The following is a 22,230-nucleotide window of genomic DNA, read 5'->3' on the forward strand; positions in this document are numbered from 1 at the left end:
TCAAATATAGCAATGTTTTTTTGAATCATATTAGGAAGCTTTCTCCACTCGTAGGTGATAAAGGAATTCAGCCACGTGTTCTTCAAGTATTTACATGGTTTCATTTTTTTACAATTAACTCTCTCATCCATTTAGAATTTATCTTGGTATTCAGTATGAGCAGTGAATCTAGTGTTTTTTCCCTATATGATTATCTAGTTATCCCAACAACATTTATTAAAAAGTGCTTCTTTTATCACTGATTTGAGCTCAGCAGATATTAAGCATTTGATTACTTACTAAGCTCTGAGAATTCAGAGAGTAATATGGTGTATTGTTTATCTTCAGGGAGCTCACACCTTGTGAGCTTTATGAAGAGAGCCTTTGACTTTCTTGACTCAGGAAGTGTTTTCCAGGGGAAAGGATGTTTGAACTGAGTCCTCAAAGTTGAGTATCAGTTCTTCAGGGAAGTGCTTGAGGATGGGATTTGCAGGCAGTGATAGTGTAAAATAAAAGCACAAAGGCCTGAGAAAATTTGGTACTTTAAGGTAGTTGCAGATAGTTCAACAAGGTTAGAATTGAGGACAATGGGCAGAGAGATGGGCCAAAATCAGTCCTAAAAGGACAAGTTTACTATGCTACAAGTATGACTTTGATCTTGAAAGTGGTGGGGAACTAAAAGTGAGAGAGTAGAATTTAGAGGAAAAGGAACGTGAAGCTTTAAATGATTCAGAAAATACACGCATACACGCGCGCACACAAACACAGCAAATGATAAAGCTAATGTGGTAAAATGTTAACAACTGGGGATTCTGAATGAAGAGAAAATGAAAGTTCTTTGTACAAACAAGAGAGTCAGTTTTGGGTTTTAAAATAATCCTGCAGGCTTCAGTGTGAAGAATGGATTGGAAGCTGTTGATACTGGAGGCTTTGAAAGCTAGTTTTCCATGAAAAGGCTGCTCTCAATCCAAGTGAGCTGTGATCACAGCCCATGGAGGAAGCAGTGGATTCAAAGAAGGTCGAAAAGAATTGAAAGAGTGTAAAGGGGTAGAACTTTGTGATTTTGGGGTTGTGTGTTGGGGGGGAGGTTGTGGGGCAGGAGCAAGAGAGAATTGATGAGGATACTTGTGCTGAGCAGATACCTTTGGCACTAAGGGGAAAGCCAGAGTGAAAGCAGCTTTCTGGAGAAAGGCACTCGCTCTGACTGTTGAGATTGGCTCTCATTCCAGGCGCTTCAGGTTTAGAAATCCCATAGGTAGTAGGAACGAGGTCTGGAGTTGTAGAGAAAAGGTGGGATTGGAGAAAGAGATTTACGGTGACTGGGTACTGGTTCAATTCAGAGTTGTAGGATGAGGTCATTCCTTCTATTTTAATTATTTTCTAGCTTATCCTTTAAAAATACCTACATTTCAGTATGTGATTTATGTTATATATATATGTAATGTATTAGCATTGTAGTAATACATGTATGTAATTTATAAATTAATTTAGATATTGGAGGTACATACTCATTTTTTATTAAAAATGAACTTCTCAACTGGATAATTAGTATATTTCGTTTTCTGAACCATGTGACAGATTTTTTTTGGGTGGGGAGAGGTAACTTAAGTTAAAATTAATTCAAAATTAAAATTTGCAAGAATAGTACAAAGAGCTTTCATTTTCTGTTCATTCAGAATAGAAAATGTGGTTAACATTTTACCACATTAACTTTATCATTTGCTCTGTGTGTATTTCCTGAATCATTTGAAAGCTTCATATTCCCTTTCCTCTAAATTCTCAAGTGTTTATTTCCTGTTGGAACTAGTTGATGTTTTCATAATTTAAAACAATATAATACAAATAGATTGTACTTTACCAAGTAGAACATGATTTAGAATAAAATTTACACATGACATTATATATGTTATGTAATGTAGTTTACATTATATTGGTATTCCTAATTAGGATTATATGAGTATCTTAAAAAATAGTATTTATAGTGGGCTTTATTTGTGGAATATTTAACTCCTGGGAACTAAACTATTATTTTTTTCCAGATTTTAAATATTAGGGAATGTTTTTAGGTATACACCATAATTAAAAATAATTCCTGGTTTAGTGCCAGTGGGACCAGATATACTTCTCTTCCTCCAAAATAGTGTTTAGCATTTTCCCAAATGAAAGGGATTGCTATAATGTGTAATTGTTTAAAACAAAAGTGGATGAGACAAAGCAAACAATGTTTTAGTGAAACATGTAAGCTATTTACCTTAAAAAGTTTCTTTTTCTCTTAAACAAACAGTACTGATATAATAGTTCACTATTTGGGCTAATTTCTTAATCAAAATGGAACTTTATAACTAACTTCCTAAATTATACAGGATATTAAAAAAGCTGGCTCAACATAGGGTATGTTCTATCTAATATAACTGAGAAGTTACGATGATTTAGGAAAAAAGTATTTCATAAGGCCAAAAGTATATTATATAGGCAAACATAATATGAATTGAAACAAGAAAAAAAGTCTTTATCTCTACCACAAGTGAAAATTCTCATTTTTCCCTAATTCCTTCACAGCTTAGTACATACGCATACATAGCATAAACATAAATTGTAATGATAGGATAGAGCCAGTTTTGTATTCTACCTTTTAAAAAAGATCCTAAGCATCTATGTTTAAAAACAATAAAGCTAAGACCTAGAAGACTATTAGAAGGTCAACTCAGAGTCTGAAGTAGCTGAAATTTTATTTTTTATTTTATTTTTAATTTTTTCTTGTAATGAGTACTTTTTCCTTTTTTTTTTTATTGGGGAATATTGGGGAACAGTGTGTTTCTCCAGGGCCCATCAGCTCCAAATCAAGCCGTCCTTCAATCTGGTTGTGGAGGGCGCAGCTCAGCTCCAAGTTCAGTCGCCGCTTTCAATCGTAGTTGCAGGTGGCGCAGCCCACTGCCCATGCGGAAATTGAACCGGCAACCTTGTTGAGAGCTTGTGCTCTAACCAACTGAACCATCTGAGCTCTTGTCTTCAATCTAGTTGTGGAAGGCACAGCTCACTGGCCCATGTAGGAACTGAACCGGCAACCCTGTTGTTCAGAGCTCGTGCTCTAACCAACTGAGCCATCCTGGCCGCCCCAAGACTGATGTGTTTCTTGAAGCTGAGGATTTATATCCTTTACAATTTCAAAGAAATTTTAACTTCTATTCTTTATCTAGTTGTCTAATCCCCTATATAACCTGACAGTTATGCTTTTAGTTTTATTGAATGTTATTCATTTTAGGAGTTACGTGTATTTTTTTCAAATTTTTCTCATTTTAACCATTTTATATATTCTGATTTTATAGAAGCCCTATTATATTTTTTCTGTTATCTGAAAATTTTAGGATTCTAATCTTGCTGTTTGTTGACTTAAAAACACTTGTGTTTTGTTTCTTTGTGTGTTTGAATTTTGGCCTATGAGCTCTCCTTCAGTGGAACTTTATCAGGCAGTCCTGTTGGTCTGGGCTGAGAGTTTGCTTGTAAGGCCCTTTAGAGAACCTGCCAAATTTAGGACCAATTCTTATTTTAATTTGGCATTAGGTTCCAAGACTAAGTGGTTAGTGTCAGTTCTAAACCCAAACTCGCTTGACAAGGGAAGCTTATTTTCCTCTTTAGTTTTTGGCTGGCACATATTTTTTTCTTGCTCATCCTTTTCCTCATGGTACCACCTGTTGACACCTCTGGCTTTATATGTGTGTGGTGGGTGATTGTCTTAGTTTAACAACTTCCCTTGCTTAGGTCTAAGATCTTATTTTCTGTCCTTGCATAGCCTGGAAAACCTTAGCCTGTAGATGATCAAAGCTGACATTATTGTCTGTTTAATGTCCTCGTTATCCCCACCCCCATATCAGTCTAGAGTCATGTATTTTACCTCACAAGATTACCATTTTGATTTTTTTCTTTGATTTTCACACCTGGGGATTTGCCTTCTTTCTAGAAATTCAGCCACACATTTTTCTAGGTTTCATTCTAATCAGAATTTTAGGTGGGCTATAAATAGGTAGGATGAGACCGTATATATACATCCAGAATAAGATTAAATTTCCAGTTTAGTTGCCAGAGATGGAACAGCTTATCAAAAGCAATGTGGTCACCCTGCTGGGAATAGAAGCAGCCTGTTGAAGCTGCCCCTGACCTCTGGAGTCTCAGATGGGGAGTGTAGCTGCTGGGATACGCGCATCAGGCGTGATCTCACTGGCTCTGGAAAGCTCAAGTTTTGGTACCCTGTTGCCCTTTTATTCTTTAGGTTTTCCAATACTAATAGAGAGGAATTGACTCTTGGCAGTCTGTGCTTCTGCTTTAGAGAATGTTTAAGAGCATGAGCTTTTATACGTGAACTACATCCAGAGTCAGTTAGAGAGCAAGGCCTCTTTAGGGTGGGGTGGTTGGGATCAGGGTTGAGTCAGGAAATACGGTCCAGCCCAGTGGGTGTCCCTGAGAAGTGTCTTGTCTGCCTCCAGCTCTCCATTCCCTGACTCTGGTGTACTGCTTTTTATCTGGGTGATTCTGATACTGAGCTTGTCATGAGGGCCAGAATCCCAAATCCATTTCTGTGTTGGCTCTAAGAATCCTTGCTGTGTGGTGAGCGTTTGTTTGGTTTTTTATTCTGCCGCATCTTTAAGGATGTTTTTCTTGTTGCACGTTATTACTGAAACTCATGCCCATGACAGGTTCATGAATTTCCCTCTTTCCATTTATTCAGCTATTACCACTGGAAAATTGAAGGCCGCAGTTTTCTACTTCTTCGTTCGTCACTTGTCCCAATAGTGGTTGACATGAAGAAGTTATTTTTGTCTTGAGCATGTATCTGATAATGATTTAATTTCTCGAATTTAATACCTGTCAAAAAATTGACTGTTGTCACACAACAGCCTAGCCGATTGTCCCCCCGTGTCTTTCCTTAAGGAAAGAAGAGTCTGTGAGACTGTGCCTTTTTGGGACTTTGTTTTATCTTGTTTTACACCTCATGTCTCTATCTAGTCTCCAAAAGAGGGTTTGCAGCCAATGACGAGTAAGATTCCCCACGGGGGGAACAACTCAAGCCAGGCGGAACCGCGTGGAGACCCCCGATGAGCTGCCTTAGAAAGATCTGGGAAGGGGCCTTGCCTCCCCTTCCCCTGCCTGGGAAAAACCACTGCTGACTCTGGCTTTCCCCTCTCACCTGACTGTGAGAGAGGTCAAGAGAGCGATCAAGATCAAGCCCTCTCTGCTTAGCTCTGTGGAACAGTTTCGACATGGGATACATGTCCCTTAGGGAGTCGCATACCTCACCTCAGTCATCATAGGACTTGTGCTTCGGCTGTTTGGGGACCAACATAGTTGGTTTGGGTTGTCTCCATGACGTGATAAATGAGTCTCACAGACCATGTCAGAAACAACGCTATTCCCTTGTATGCTTATCAATAAAAGCCACCAATTGGCCCCATTGGGGGCTCCAGTCTCTGGTGACTGTGAGACCCCCTGGCCTTCTGAGATTTAACTGCATTAAGTCTCTGTTTCTTTCTTTCTTAAAAACTTAACCCAAAGCCGCCCCTTCTCGCACCCTCAACTGCCCGTGTTGGCGCTGGACGCGACAATTGACCTTAACCATAAACTATGTGTGCAGATGTTTTAATGTTCTGGTCTGCTCAGTATGTATTTCTCAGTAACATGGATCTGAATTTTTAAATGATTTTAGAGTACAGCTGAACTGTTGAGAAAATTTTCACAGATTACGTACCTACTTTGTCAGGCACTCTGCTGAATATTGGTGTTAAAGATTTGAATAAGACACTGTTCCTGTCCTCAGGGAGTTCATATTACAGATAAATCTATAGAACATTCATTTCAGTATTGTGCTATGAGTGGTGTGCGTGTGTGCAGTAGTGACATGCATGTGTAGCGTGAGGGAACATTTCGCCCAATCTCAGGGGGTTCAGGAAAGGCTTAGGAAGAGAACTAAGTCTCATTCTACTCTAGTAAGTGCCCACCTAGCACATTATTCTACTTTAAGATGTGAATACTATAAAATTGTAATGACTTGTGCATTTTCTCAGCTAAGTAAGTTGTCAGTGATAAGAATTGCATCCAGATATATTTGTCTAAGAATATGTAATGTAGCATTTGGGATGTACTGGGAATAGTGTTGGCAAAAAAATTAGGAACTCAGGACCCATGTCTTTAAAAAGACACAGGATAACGAGACTGACGTAGAGGGCTTACTTGTCAGCTTAACTTTAGAAGAGTTCATCTTAATACTTCCTAATTTTTATTTAAAAAACTTTTATTAAAATTTTTGTGGGAAAATATATGTAACATTAAAAATATACCATTTTAATAATTTTAAGTGTACAGTGGTATTACATACATCTCATTGTTGTACAAACATGACCACTTTCCATCTCCAGAACTTTTTGATTTTCCCAAACTGGAACTCTTGTTCCCATTTCTCCCTCTTTCCAGCCCCTGGCAACCACCATTCTATTTTCTCTTTCTTCTTAATATTTGATATCATACAGTTATTTTCATTATATTATTTTGTCGTAATAATTTTCAAAGAAAAAATGCATGGTGTATTTCCAAAACTTCATCTTACTGGCCTATATGATGATCAGTTCATATTAAGTTTTTACTTCCATGATGTGGAAATCATTCAGCATTTAATTTATTTGAGTTATACTTTTATAATCCATAAAGTGCCAATCTTTTAAATTGTGCAGATTTTAGCTATAAGTTTATATATAATTAAATATAGTAATACTGTGTTTTAGTAGTCATTAAAGTATTATAGAGTTCAGTTACAATTTTTCTGATAATTTAAAGTCAGGAAATTAAATAGGAAAAAAATTTAATGTATACTAAATCTTACTTATTCTACAGGACCATATTATGGGAAATTGTTACTAGAATTTTAACATTTTAAAAATCAAACTTTAAATTTACCAGTGGAATTTGTAGTATATCAGTATTTTTTCTGTTGTCTCCTGTTGAAACATTTTAATGTATCTTTTGTAAATCTAGTTTTTCAGACTGTTTACTTATAGAGTAATACGTTAATTGAATACAAAAAGAAATATTATTTTGCATCCATTTTTGGAAAATTTTGTTTATACCTCTATTTGCTCCAAAAAGTATTAAAGGAGTTGCTTATATCTTTGAGTTTATTAAACTTAGAATTCAGACATAGTTAATTTTGTCAGAACTTTTATTTTTCTCATGTGTAACTTGTATCATTTATAGGCAAAATGTTTCATGGATTTCAAAGCTGGAGGCACCTTGTGTCACATTCTTGGGGCTGCTTACAAATATAAAAATGAACAGGGATGGTAAGTTTTTGCATTTGCATGTTTTGATGTGATATTTGTTATTTGATGTTAAATCCTATTCCTTCTTTGTATGGTGTTGGAAAAATCTGTAAGTACATTATGCTTAACATGCAAAGTAGATTGTCTTATTTGGAGCCCTTATTTACTTTGTGCCCACATCCAAGAAAATATCAAACGATTGCATTTATTAGGCAAGCTATTTTTTATATATGGTTATAGATGGGCGTGCATTGTTAGCAAATCGGAAGGTAACCTCACTGTGAAGTACATGTGTGTATTATGAACTTACAATGTACTGGAAGGTCGCAGTTTTAAGTTTTCTAGTGAGCCAGGCCTTCACAACGACAGTCATCCAGGTGGCTGTGCTCAGGACACATAAAAAGGAGTCTGGCTCAGAGGAGGCCACATCATTGCAAGGGCAGCGCTGGAGCCAGGATGAGAATTCCTGCTCGTTCCTACAGTTTTGCTTTTCCCTCCACTCCACCTTTTCCTGCCCTGTCTCTCTCTGTCTCTGTCTCTGTCTGTTGCTCTCTCTGCTCTCTTCCTTTTCTTTCTTGAACTTTGGTTCCCGTCTCAGTGTGGGAGATTCAGCTGCCAGGACTAGTGAATGTTTAATGGTGATAGTTCTGAGTTCAAGGGTGATGGGGGAGTCGCTTCACAGGAAGGGGCTTAAGAGGGGTGCTGGAGTGCATTGACTTGAGGTTGTTTGGTGGTTTTAGTTGCATGTCTGTGGACAGTTTGTAATCTTAGCATTTTTCACTTAGAATACTCGTGTAATTCATGTGTTTTAATACAAAGTTAAGCTAATTCAATACTTTATGGCTGGGAAATGCAAATAAGTATTCACATCAACAGTCAGGACAAGTTTATAAGTAAATGATTATTTATAGTAAATAGAAAGAGTTATAGACTTGAGTATATTTTCTAGAACTTGTTATATATGGGTGGGTGTTTAATAGACAATGCTTAATTGATTAAGTGAACATGAGAGTTTGTTGTTATCAGAGCAGCTTTCTGTTTTTCAGTTCTGTTTTTGGCTCTGGTGTTACAGCTCCAACTACAGAGTGTTCTCTGATCTGGGATTGACAGCGTGCCTGAGTACTGTCAAGTACTGTTTGGACTCTAGCTCTAGATTCCCAGTTGGAACTCTTTTCTCTGTTTTCTTGTCCATCTTGTATTCCAAATTCTGACCTGGACTCTTGCAGAGTCTCAAAGTGAAATGGTTTTTCCTAAATCACATGTTACAGAACTCGCTTTGTGATCCAGCACAATGAAATGTTTTTATCTGAAAGGATTTAGGTGGTTTTGAAGGATATGTAAAATAAAATGTCCTTAAATTAAAAATAGAGCCGAAAAAGAAGTAAAGGATAGAATGAGAGACTTTAAGAGGAGTGAGGAGTAAGAATTTTTCCAAACCCTTTACTCGTATTGTACTAGAACCATCCTCTTCCAGGTATAATTATACACCCAATTGTAGTGCGTATCTTCCCCCATCTCCCGTGACTTGCACACTTGTAGAGCGGGTCACTTACACTTTGACCATATTTATGGACATCTGAATAGTTACCTGTCATCTTCACAGCTCCTCTGATAGTTCCCCACGCCCAACATTCCCCTCTGTTTGTGTTCTCCACTGAACCTCACAGTCTAGCTCCTATGTTAGCTGGTTTCCACATTATGGCCAAACACTCTTGCTCTTGTTCTTTTTGGTTCTTCTTTCTTACTTCCTGCCTGTTTGTAGGTTCCATTGATGTCAAGCTGGAGTATTATGTGAGATGAGGTTGCATAGGAACACCTGGTAATTACTGGTATATTTGTGAATAGACTGTACAGATCGAGTGTTTGATTTTGACATTTCTGGATGTCTCTAAATAGTAAAAACGAGTGCCTTCTTTGTGGTTTTTCAGTGAAGGATAAAACTGGGCTAATTTCAAGTTTAGTTGCATATAACTGAGGGATACCAAGTAGAGTGATTTTTGACATGCTATGGAAATCTAGAAGCATTTCCTGCAGATCGAGAGATTAAATGGCAACCAGATTTAACTCAGTAATGGAAAAGCAAATGTTAGTGTCCTTGTGCAGAGGGATTAGGACCTTGTTTATTCTCTCTTATAGCTATAAACAGATTGCTGTATGTTGTAATCGTATTTTATGCCCCCCAAAGAGATTATTGATTGTTATTTTGCTAGTTTTTCTTTGCAGTGGTAAACTAGGTTCATTCAGCATAAAGTTTAGAATTTGCCTTAATGTGAGAAGTGACCTTTATTTTTTTCCTATGACATTATTCACTGCTGACATTTATTTCTTGCAGACACGCTCAGACCTTTTTGTTTCTGGTGTTCATATGTAAATTAGAATTACAGTACTTTTATTTCTACCTTAAAACTTGGTTGTCTAACTTTTATGTTCTGTCAGATTAAAAGTTTTTTTAAGATGTTACCCCAGTAGGTCTCTGGCACTGGCTTTCTTTCACACTTTAGGAATCACTTGGAGTCCCTGTTAAAAATACAGATTACCGGGCTTCGTGGACAGATACTGAAAATGGGCGTTTTCAGAAAGCTCTAGATGGTCCTTGTGCCTCACTTCAAGACATGCCGGTCAGTAAGGTTGTCACTTAGCACAAAGGTGGTTTAGATGTTTTAACTTGGGAAGAATTATGCATTTTAATACCATATTTTAAAACACTGCCTTCTGTTAGTCATCTTGCTTTTCTGTTAAAAAATAACAATGTAGCAAGGATCCAAACCAAGTTCCTTATCCCCAAAGTCACACACCTAGCGTAATCTAATTTTTGATCTACTTATGTATAATAGACCTCCCTCCCCCCATAATTATTTACAAGCACTAATTAGCTTTAAGCTGTTTGCTACTGTTTTGGTGTAGCTTTACTAGACCAGCTTTCTGGTGATGGTCTCCAGGCTTTTTAGCTTGCCATCCCTAAATAAAGCCCCTTGCCCTGGAGGCCAGCTTCGGTCACTTCCCACACAGCTGTTCCAGGTACTGCTGTCTGCTGTTAGCCTTGTCCCCAGCTCTGTGCATTTTTGTTTTACCTTTTAGAAGTTTGCTTCAGAAGCCCTTCACATCACTGTCCCAGGAGTTAAACTCATTCTCTAGGATCCATTGTTGATTATTTGTATTCAGACTATATTTTCTATGTGTAGCTGAGAATGAAAAGAGAACACCCCTAAATATATTTACAAGAAGCTGCAAAACTGGAGCAGTATGGCTAGCTGAAGACAGTAGGTATCCCCTGAAATTGAAAGGTTGTTGCAAGACATTGCCTCAGGTCGCAAGAGGAAAACAAAGCAGAAGACTCATAATTAATTAATAAGCCCTCAATGGAGAGCTCATATTTACAGTGTGAATGGCCAAAGGTTTTAAAAGTCAGAAAGAAAGACAATGTGTTCATTTGTTGCCTCTTTCTCTCTAGGGTTGTGGTAGCATAGGGCACAAATATCTCTTAAATTTTTTTTTTCCCCTTTTCTAGAGCCTTCCTATGAGACCTGCCCAGATGGGCATAAGGAATTAAGATACTCTCGTTGAAATAACAAGAAACATAATACAAATAATTTATTGTCCTACCAACAATGTATCGAGAATGTACCTTTCCCCTCTCACTGGCCAACAGTGTATTTATTTGTATTCTGTATTACCTCACCTTTCTTTGCCAATTGGTGATAGATTCAAAAAGGTTTTAGAATTTTAGTTTCAATTTGCATTTCTGTTTATGAGCAAGTTTGAGCATCTTTCTGTATTACAAATTGCAAAGCTTATTTCCCTACTTTTGCAAGATAAATCAGATAAACTTTCTTAAATAAAGGTTATAACTGAATTCTTCATTTAAAATTTTAAAGATATCCATATATTTTAAATACTTATTTACAGAGTATAATGCTGACTCAGGAAAGCTTTAATCTGTTATGTTACTAAATCATTGTTTGGCAAACCAATCTAGTTTGTTATGGAAGATGCAAACTAGATATAAGAACAGAAAATAATGAACTGCCGTTTACCATCATGCATTTTTACTTACATAATTTCATCTGTAAATATTTCACTATGTGTTTGTTTCTAAAATAGGATTTTTAAAATATAGTACCATTATCACAACTAAGAAAGTTATCAATAACTTTTCAGTATTATTAAATAACCTCTTACTTAGTGTTCAAGTTTCCCGGATTATCTCGTGAATGGTTTTTACGTTTTGTTTGAATCAGTGTTCAAACAAGATTCATACATTGCATTTGGTTGAGATGAATCTTAAGTCTCTAAACGAATGTGTAGTTTTCCTTCTCACTCTCTTTTCCTCCTCTTTTCCTTGCAAGTTATTTTTTTACAAACACAGGTTGCCTTATAGAATTGTCTACATTCTGAATTTTGCTAATATTTCCCTGGGATATTATTTAACATAGTTGTGTAAATTTCTAGTAAAGTGGTTGTTAGATCCACCCCAAAAATAAGCCCCAGTTAAGATCTCAGCCAGACGAATGCATTTAGTGCATTATGATGATGTTTCAGAAGAAGACATGACTGTATTTGAATAAATGTAGATTGTTGTACATGAAAAAACAAGACATCCCCTGGAAATAAGAACTAATGGAGTAAAAATCAGTATAACACCTGGTCTTATTTTTGGGGAAACGTGGTAGAGGTTTAGTCTGATTCAGGTTCAGCATTTTTATTTATCTATTTATTTTTACTTTCAGGTGTACAAAGCAACGTAATAGACATTTACACCCCTCACAAAGTGATAACCCTCCTCCCCCAAGCTACTACCCCTGTGACATCTTATAAAAATATGGAATACTTCACGAATTTGCATGTCATCCTTGTGCAGGGGCCATGCTAATCTCTCTATTCCAATTTTAGTATATGTGCTACTGAAGTGAGAACTTAAGGTGTTTGGGGTATTTTTTCTTTTCTTTTCTTTTCTTTTTTTTTTTTGCCTGCTTGCAAGAGTGTAGAAGGTCCTCAAATAACGTTTTATTCAACGTAGTTTTTGTTTAGTGTAGTTTCATATAACACTGAGGTGCTGTAGGAACCTTAGTCACAGAACTTATCCACGATGTTAAGTGAGGACTTACTGTACTTCATAGAGAACGTTCTGTTGTTCCATCTGCAGGCATATCATGTGGTTGTTTCTCTATAATGGACAGTCGTCATAGCCTAGCTTTACAACTTTATCTAATTTTGAAAAAAATAGAACATAGACATTCTAATGTATGTCGGTCTTTATTGTTATTAGATTATTCCTTACAAAAGACTGTTATCTGCCATTACTTCTTCATTTAGTAGCTGTTTATTTATTTTTATTAATTTCAGGTGTACAAAGCAATGCAATAGTTAGACATTTCACCCCTCAAATTGATAACCCCCCCCATCTGTTGCCCCTCTGACATCGTATATATCTATTACAATTCCATTGACTCTACTCCCTATGGTATACTCCGTATCCCGTGACTATATATATATTACATTATTGTTGACATACAATATTATTCAACTTCAGCTTCAGGCGTACAGTGCAGTGGTCAAGCATCTACACGGTCCATGAAGTGGTCTCCCTAATAAGACAGGTGTCCATCTGACGCCCTACAAAATCTTGACATCATTGATTATATTCCCCAAACTGTCTTTCATATCCCCATGGCAATATTGTAGTTACCAATTTATGCTGTCTAATCTCTTCCCCTTCTCCCTCATCCACACCCTCCTCTCTTCTAGCAACCATCAGTTTTTCCTGTATATCTCAGACTATTTCTGTTTACTTTGCTCATTTATTCAGATTTTTAGATTCCACATATAAGTGAGATCATATGGTATTTGTCTTTCTCCGACTGACTTATTTCACTTAGCATAATGTTCTCTAGGTCTGCGGTATTTTTTTTTTCTTAAGAGAAACTGTATATCAACAGTTGGAAAGACAGGATAAATTCTTGATTGTTTCTCTATTAATAGATTGATTAAATGTTTACTATTCATTTGCAGATCAATCCAGGCAGCCCTCTTTTTATTTGTTTAATGACTGCTTTCAAACTATTCCTCCGATTTGTAATAGAGATAATTCCCTTCAGCATTATTATCTGAATCATTAATTAAGGAAGCAATTTCTCTACGAATAATGAGTAAACTCTTATGTAAGCAATTCTGTTAAGTGATGCATTTCTGGGTACAGTTCTTCTATTATCAGAAGCCTGTGAAAGAGTGACCCTGTCTTTAGAAGGGGAGACACACGTCTCTCTTTTTATTGTGCTGAAAAGAACCCTGGGAAGGTTGTCAGCTGTAAGAGGATTGTCCCAGTTCGTCTGTTGATAATCAGTTGTCCTGCCAGTTAATGGAAATTGCTTGGAATTTCTAAGCTACCCCTTCCTCAAAAGAGGTTAGGAAAGGAGGTTACTCAAATACCAAAAGAATGGAATTTAAGGAAAAGTTCTGTGTACCAAGGTTAAATCAAGATACGGTTACTCGGGACAGTGCTCCCTCTTATCTATAAATGCTGTTTTTAAAGCTGTAACTAGTTCTCTTCTAAATTACCAATTTCTTTGCTTTAATGGACACTTTGCTTAAGCTCTGAATTGAATTTATTTTAGGAAACATTTCAGTCTGTCCTAGTGTAATAATGAAAATTTCATAACAAATACTAGACCTCAGCCATAATAAATTATGATTTATTGAGTGGTTTGCTTTATAAAGACACATTCTATTAGTCTCTAGGGCTACATAGGAAAAAATTTAAAAACCTGGTCCTTTTCGTCAAGGCATCTAAAGAGATGTCTCTCCAATGAGATGATTCTGTTGTGGGGCCGTAACAACAGTATGCACAGCATGTGTTAGGAACATGAAGGAAGACAGAAATAGCTTCATAGAGGAAATGACTTGTGGACTGATTCTGAAAGTGATAGTATCGAGCCATTGAGTGGGTAGTGACATCCTGGAGAGGCTACAGAATTTCGAAAGAAAGGTTGGAGGTGCAGTGAGCATCTGCGGGGTAAAATAGGATGACATGAGAGGTAAAAGCATTAGTTCTGGACTCAGACTTCCTAATCCTAGGTGGTACATAGTAGTAATGATTTTAAAAAATTGTCGAAATGCTGTGTTTCCCTCCTTCTATGACCACATTAAAATTACGGCTAATTTATAGAGTGTTCAACCTGGAGAATTATCTGCAGACTAGCTGAACAGAAGTCCTGTAACTGAGGTTATAAAGAAGCCACGAGGAGACTGGCAGGAGTGGTGGAGATGTGGATCGGGTGGCCCCACACCCACGTGTGGTGGTTGAGCATCAGGAGGGATATCTCAGCTGTGGAGGACCCCCTAAGAAGCAAGGGGCCCCAGCCCCACACCGGACTCCCCAGCCCAGGGTTCCAGTGGCAGGAAGAGGAGTCCCCACACCATCTGGCTGTGAAAATCAGCAGGATTCCATCTGTTGGGGTGAGATGAAAGACAGCTGGAAACACAGGTGTCCTCTTTAAAGGGCCAGTGTACAGAGTCTCGCTTCCAGGCATTCACCCTGAGCTCCAGTGGATGGATGGATGGCCACTTAAGAGGCACCAGAGACATACCGGCAGAGACTCAGTTGAGTGACTAGTGGGCGAGGCTGGAGGGACAGCTGCCATTGTCCCTGTTTTGAGCCCTCCTCCCGTGAAGCTTACATGCAGGTACCATCTTTTCTGTGTTGAGCCCTCTACCCACACATCCAAAGCTGAATCTGCATTGGCCTGATGAAATCTGCCTGCTCCACCTGGTGACTCCCTGGAACCCTGTCCCACCCAACTCACACATCTCAGGAGGCACTTTAAGTAGCCTGGCAACCAGCCCCACACTGAACACTGCAGGAGGCTCTTTCAACATCAAAAAAACAACCTTGGCTTGTGTGCCACCAGAAGCACTTTTGGTGGCAGACAACCAGCCTCAGACTGCTATCTTTTTTGGAAAACTGGGGGTCCAAAGCAAGGGGCAGCTGGCCTCAGTGTGCTCTGACCCTTTTGCAGAGTAGCCACAGGCTTGACACTAGTGTCAAACTAGAATCTACATTAACCTGATGAATACCACTTGCCCCACTCTGGTGATGCCAAGGTGCTGCCTCACTCAACTCTTGTACTGCCTGACACTCCTTCAGTTGCTGAGCCTTATGGACAGGAGGCATCAAGCCTTGGGGTGCCCTGGGCCTTTTGCTGAGCTACCCCCGGCTTGGTACTGGTAGCAGCTGACTTTGGTTCCAAGTGTGGCTTCTCCCATGTACCTCCTGGTCTAGCACAGGCAATGACCAACCATGGATAGCTTTGTAGCTCTTACCAGATAGCTCAGGGCCAGTTACAGGCAGTGGCTGACCTTGGCCTGCATAGGAACCCCTCCAAAGAGGCCCCAGAATCAGTACACTGAAGGCATCCTCAGGCCACAGCAGAGCACCACCCAATTAGCCCCACAAGCGTCACATCCAAAGCGTAGTCTCAACAGGCACATAAGCCCACTGGTGCGAATCCCTCTCCATGGGGTCAGCCCCCACATAGCAGCTCACATGTTGTAAGCGTGGGCAATCCTCACAGTCAGTTAGCCTGAGGGTCAGTCCCTCCCACTGACGTGCCAACAGCAATCAAGACTCAACTACAACAGGAAGTCACACCCAACCCACACAAAAGACACTCCTGGAGCACCCGGCTCAGGTGATCTTATAGTAAAATAAGACCAGGTCTTACATTAATTTTTCCTCCAAAAGACGCATTAGAGCTGATGGTCTGGCTAGGTCTTATTTACGAGGAAACACAGTACTACGTAAGGCCACCTGGCCAAGACTGGGAGACATAGCAGATCTACCTAATGTATAGAAATAGAGGCATCCAAAATGAGGAAACAAAGAAACATGTTCCAAATGAAAGAACAGAAAACCCCAGAAAAGGAACTAAATGAAGTGGAGGCAAGCAACCTACCAGATGCAGAGTTCAAAATACTGGTTGTAAGGATGCTCAAGGAACTTAGTGAAAACTTCAACAAAGAGATAGTAAGCATGGAAAAGGACATAGAAACCTTAAAAAGGAATCAGAAATGAAGAATACTCTAGAAGGAATCAACAGCAGAGTAGAGGAAACAGGATCGATAGAATTAGCAATTTGGAAGACAGTAGAAAACACTCGTTCAGAACAGCAAAAAGAAAAAAGAGTAAAAGGGGGTAGTTTGAAGGACCTCTGGAAGGGACATCATCAAGCGTACCAACATTTGCCTCATAGTTGTACCAGAAGGAGAAAAGAGAGAGCAAGTGATTGAGAACCCATTTGAAGAAATAATGATTGAAAACTTCCCTAACCTGGTGAAGGAAATAGTTATACAAGCCCAGGAAGCACAGAGAGTCCCAAACAGGCCTACACCAAGACACATCATAATTAAAATGCCAAAGGTTAAAGACGAAGAAACAATCCTAAAAGCAGCAAGAGAAAGAAAGGCAGACAGTTACTTATAAGGGAGCTTCCATAAGACTGTCAGCTGATTTCTCAACAGAAACTTTGCAGGCCAGAAGGGATTGGCAGGAAATATTGAAAGTGATGAAATGCAAGGACCTACATCCAAGATTACTTTCCCCAGCAAAACTATCATTTAGAATCAAAGGACAAATAAAGAGCTTCCCAGACAAGAAAAATCTAAAGGTGTTCATTGCCACCAAACCAGTATTACAAGAAATGTTAAAGGGACTTGAAGAATAAGAAGGGGGGGAAAAGCAAAAATAAAAAAATTATTATTTTGGCTTCCGGTTGGCTCAGTTGGGTAGAGGGCAGTGCTCATAACACCAACGTCGCCCGTTCGATTCTCAGATGGGCCAGTGAGCTGTGCTCTCCACAACGAGATTGAAGACAACTGCTTGACTTGGAGCTGAGCTGCACCCTCCACAACTAGATTGAAAACAGCAACAACAAAACTATATTGAAAACGACTTGACTTGAATCTGATGGGTCCTGGAAAAACACACTGTTCCCCAGTGTTCCCCACTTTAAAAAAAATTATAACCATCATTAACATTCATTTATCAATTACTAGCAGCATAAATACTATACTAAGCTCTTAGTGTATGTATCTTATTTAACCTTCACAAAAACTCAATGTTGGGCCATTGAACTCATGACGAAATTTATCCTTGGATTAGTAAATCACTCAAGATTACATAAATAAAAATGGGGTCAGGATTCAAACCCAGTGCAGTTTGACTTCACAGCCCAATCACTAAGCTATATTCCTCTCCGTGGAATTAAAATGGAGCAAAAGCGAAGTTAAGTGTTAGTTTAAAAATATGGAGAAAGTGTTTAAATTTGTAATGATTTAACCACATGAAAATGGCCGGGAATAGGTGAAAACAACATCAGAATGTTATGCTTAGGTACTTACATAAAGAGACATCGGGGAAAGATTTCAATTAAAGGTGAAATGATTAATTTTACCATATTTAAGATAATAGTAATCTCAAAAAGAACACAGACACTTAAATTTAAACAAATGACTTAAGTATATAAAGAAGATAGACTTTACTTATATTTGAAGACTGGATATAGTAGTTCACTTTCTTTGGATCTGTGGACTACTTTTCTATATGATGTAAAGTATTTAAGATGTAAGGAAAATGGGGTACTTCATGGAGCACGTGCTTCATTTTGACTGGAGCAGATCTTAATGTCATAACATTTAATCTTTGAGGTATTGACACTGCTGCTTTATACTACTGAGAACATACCCTCATACATTTTGTGGAGTGCTATTTTAATTTCCAAATCTTTCCAACTTATTTGCATTGGATGCTAAAACCAAGTTTTCAGTTTTGTTTAAGTTGGGGGAGACAAATTAATGATTTTCTTCTTTTAGGCGGAGGTTTGATCTACAGAATCCTTCCCGAATGGATCGTAATGTTGAGATGTTTATGAACATAGAAAAAACATTGGTGCAGGTAACTCAACTCAGAAAGCTAAATTACAGAAAGTTAATTTTTTTCCTTGCATATACTTTTAGTTCTAAGATTAACTTCATTAGATTGACCAAAAAAAATCAAAGGAATACAAATTTTCTGAAATTATTATGGGTTTTGGGGGGGATTAGGGCTATAAAGTATGACAAACTTATTTATAGAATGGTGATCTTAAACTTCTGGTGAAATAATCTATGATATTTTTCTTTATTAATTTCACCTAATCCATTATTTGAATTTCTTTCATATTTTATGTAAATACTCTTATTTTACTAGTCACTTGTTTATACAGTCCTTTTCTTTGAATTTGTGTCATGGTTGTACCATAAATATAGATCTTATTTCCCCAACTAGATTATAACTTGGAGGAGACAATACTTAATTTTATTCTTTTCTTTCCTAGTATTTTTATTGATTGGTAATTTATAGTGATCATTGAATTAACCTTCCTGGGAAGAGGCAGCGGGCAAAATTTTAGCTAGGTATTATTCACTAATGCCTAAAACTTGTCTCATGGACTGTTAGCTAGAGAAATAACTGAATATTTTTTGTTTGTCGGTTGATTTTTGGTGATGGTTTGGGGAGTTAATATCCGTGTTTTAATCACTGCCATGTGTAATATTAGTAATGGGAAAAAGGAGCTATAATTCACAGTCTTTATATTTTAAGTAACTTACATGATAAACCAAAATGAGCACATACTTCCCCCCTGCCAACAATAGCTGTAGGTGAAAACACTACATTAGACTTAGACTGATAGCTAAGTTTAGTAAAATGGGGTAGGAGGATCAATATGTCATTATGGTACCTTAGTGAAAAAGATGATGAATTTCTTTAGGTCATGATCCTCAGCAATTTTTGTCAGGGTGTACCTAGCTACAGAGAAGGGACATGGGGATGTTAAGTACTCTGCTGAACACCTAGGTTTTCTATTGAAATAAGACATTCTGTGCTAAAGTACATCTTCCCATTTTAAGCAGTATGGCTTTGATTGACACCTTTTGCTATTAGGGTGATACGTAAATAATATGACATTATTTCAAAACCAAAAGAATTTCAAAATCTATTCTTTATTTCTCAGAGCAATTGTCTGACCAGACCCAACATCTACCTCATTCCAGACATTGATCTGAAGTTGGCCAACAAATTGAAAGATATCATCAAACGACATCAGGTAATAGACACGATCACTTCAAAACATTGTGTAGTAGTAAACGTATTACAAGTCGCAACCATAGTATTTAATTTTGTTTGTCTCTGCATGAAATGAAAGTTTTCTCTCTGGGTTCTTACACTACCAAATGTTTTCTCTCCACTCATCTTCAATTCTTAGCCCAGAATAGCATTTCCCTGGTGTTACTGAGATATACTTGACAGACAACATTGTGTAGGTTTAAGGTATATAACCTGATGATTTGATACATGTGTGTGCCCTAGAGTAGCATTTAATAAAGTCACCAGTGAGGAGTCTTCATAGTCTTACCGTGAAAGGTGCATATGCAGAATGAACGAGACCAACGTATGCCGCAGCACTGGGATCAAAGTCAGGGTTGGTGACAGTTGTGGGTAGGAGAAGATCAAATACGACTTCAAGAAGTAAACCTGCTCCCCCCCCTTCGTTATGTGTATTTTATTTATATTCGTGGCTTTTAAAAAATAACTGGGAAATTATTTTCCCTATAAGCTTACTTAATCTTGGTGCACATGTACCAGGGCTAACTTTTAACTTCATTTCCTTCATGTAACTTCTTTTTAGGCCAAGACTAGGTATTTTCTGCCTGTAGGTTTGTGACTACATGTGGCTGAACTGTAATATGAGCCAACCCATGTCGTGATAAACTAGCTGAGGAGACCTATGTAGAAGATAATTTTCTGAAACAACTTCATTTGAGGACAAAATTTTACCAATCCTTAGATTTAATTGAGAAGCCTCATTAAATATCTTTTTTCTGCTACAAGAGAGATTGCCAGTTGAATTATGTTTTAGCATTTAGTAAGATATTTTCCAAGTTCCTAAAGCCAAGGCTTCTAATACTGGTTACAATTAGAGATTTAGTACAGCTTTTAAAAATATATATTAAAAACATCCCGCCAAAGAGAAAGGTAATACAATTGTGTTGTTAAATCAGGCAATCTGAAGTCCAGTTCTTCTTTCACTAGCATTATGACTTTGAACAAATCGCTTAACCTTATTTTCTCTTTTGGACTCTGTTTATTGGAATGGCTGTCAAGTGTAGCTTTATTACATGTGGAATGATAGAGGGCAGAAATGGAACAAATTAACCTCCTGGTTATTGCCTTGCAAGCTGAAATTTCTTACTCTTATTGCTATGAAACCATCCTGGGAAAAGTTTATATATTTTTCCTACAGTTTTACCGAACATTTAGTTGTCATAGTTCTTAAGAAATCTGACTTAGCAGTTGTTTTCTAGGGATAACCTCCAGAGCTAATAATCGTACCGTTATTGAATACTCATGATCAGACCTTTGCTCAAGCATTTAAAATGTATCAATTAGTCCATTGAATGAGCACTTACAGTGTATCTGTCACTATTCTTATTAGTTCATTGCATCTATTAGGTCTAATAAAATCCTTATGAAAAAGATATTGTTACCACTCTATTTCACAGGCGACATTGAAGTACAAAAAAACTTAGATACTTGTCACATACCAGACAAGTAATAAATGGTCGGGCTGAGTTCAAACCCAGGCCTGTCTGATGGACTGCAAGAGGTCAGAGTGCTAAATACTCTGCTCTGCTGTCGCCTCCCACTCGTGAGATGTTGACACCCCTTTCAGCTTCTGTGGCTGTTCAGAAGTGTACTCAAACACTTCTAATGGTGGAGAACTCCTTGCCTTATTTGGTAGCTCATTCCCCTTTAAATAGCCCTCAATTTTACAATTTTCCTTCTGTTTAAAATACCATTATTACGGTTTTCTGTTAATTTTGTTTAGGTGCTACGTACACTTGATTTTAAGACTTCTCATCATTTTTAGGGTCTCTAGAACGAGTATTTTTGTGTCTAAATGTCATCCAAGTCATGTATGTAATATTATACCTGTTGCCTCACTAAAACTTGACGTCAGCATGTATGTCATCCACTTTTTTAATGTTGAATTAATAGTAGCATATATACGAGTTGTGATCAAACAATACAGCAAACGTTTAAATAAAAAAAAATTATTACAGTAAAAGACACACTGCCATTAATTCCCCTCAAAATACTCCCCCTCACTTTGAACACACTTATCCCATTGTTCTTACCACTTTCTGAAGCAGTTCTGGAAATCCTCTTTCGTGAGTATCTTTAGTTGCGCTTTCGTGGCTGCCTCGATGTTCTGAATCATTTTGACTTTGGGGAAGAGCCAGAAGTTGCACAGTGCCAGGTCCAGAAAATAAGGTGGATGAGGACACACTGTAATGTTTTTATTTGACAGAAATTGCTATACCAGAAGTGATGTGTGACACAGAGCATGTCATGATGGAGGGTGATTTATGGCACACTTTAAAACACACCTTCTCTCAACTGTAGCTCACACCCCACTGACTCCACCGAACAGCTTCTCACACAGTGGTACCAAGGTTTGATGCGCCACTTCCCGTATTGAAGATCCCTGCCTTTCTGTTGGATGGCACTCAGCAGCAGCATTCACTGTATTTTGTGATCACAACTGAAGGCTCCGTGTCACACATCGCTTTTGGTATAGCAGTTTCTGTCCAATAAAAACATTTCGGTGTGTCCTCATCCACCTTATTCACCGGATCTGGCACCGTGCAACTTCTGGCTCCTTCCCCAAAGTCAAAATAACCATGAAAGATAAACGTTTTGAATCAGTTTAGGACATTGAGACAACCACAACAGCGCAACTAAAGATACTCATAAAAGAGGACTTCCAGAGCTGCTTCAGAAAGTGGCAAGAACTATGGGATAAGTGTGTTCTAAGCTAGGGGGATTATTTTGAGGGGGATTAATGGCAATGTG

The 22,230-nt window shown here is 37.9% G+C and overlaps 1 protein-coding gene and 1 pseudogene across 2 annotated transcripts in view; one reads left to right on the plus strand and one right to left on the minus strand.

The window, feature by feature from the left end:
- SMARCC1 (SWI/SNF related BAF chromatin remodeling complex subunit C1) overlaps positions 1-22,230 on the plus strand; it is a 137,324-nt gene that overhangs the window by 8,988 nt on the left and 106,106 nt on the right. For both annotated transcript variants that reach the window (XM_019723988.3, XM_019723987.3), the window contains exons 3-5: positions 7,219-7,304; positions 18,147-18,228; positions 19,328-19,420. In XM_019723988.3, coding sequence (XP_019579547.2) covers positions 7,219-7,304; positions 18,147-18,228; positions 19,328-19,420 — 261 coding nt within the window. The remainder of the gene's footprint in view (positions 1-7,218; positions 7,305-18,146; positions 18,229-19,327; positions 19,421-22,230) is intronic.
- LOC141567407 (U6 spliceosomal RNA) lies at positions 12,097-12,197 on the minus strand (annotated as a pseudogene).

The sequence above is a fragment of the Rhinolophus sinicus genome, chromosome 5 (genome assembly GCF_057876585.1).
Source record: "Rhinolophus sinicus isolate RSI-liver-muscle chromosome 5, RSI-T2T, whole genome shotgun sequence".
Taxonomy (NCBI): domain Eukaryota; kingdom Metazoa; phylum Chordata; class Mammalia; order Chiroptera; family Rhinolophidae; genus Rhinolophus; species Rhinolophus sinicus.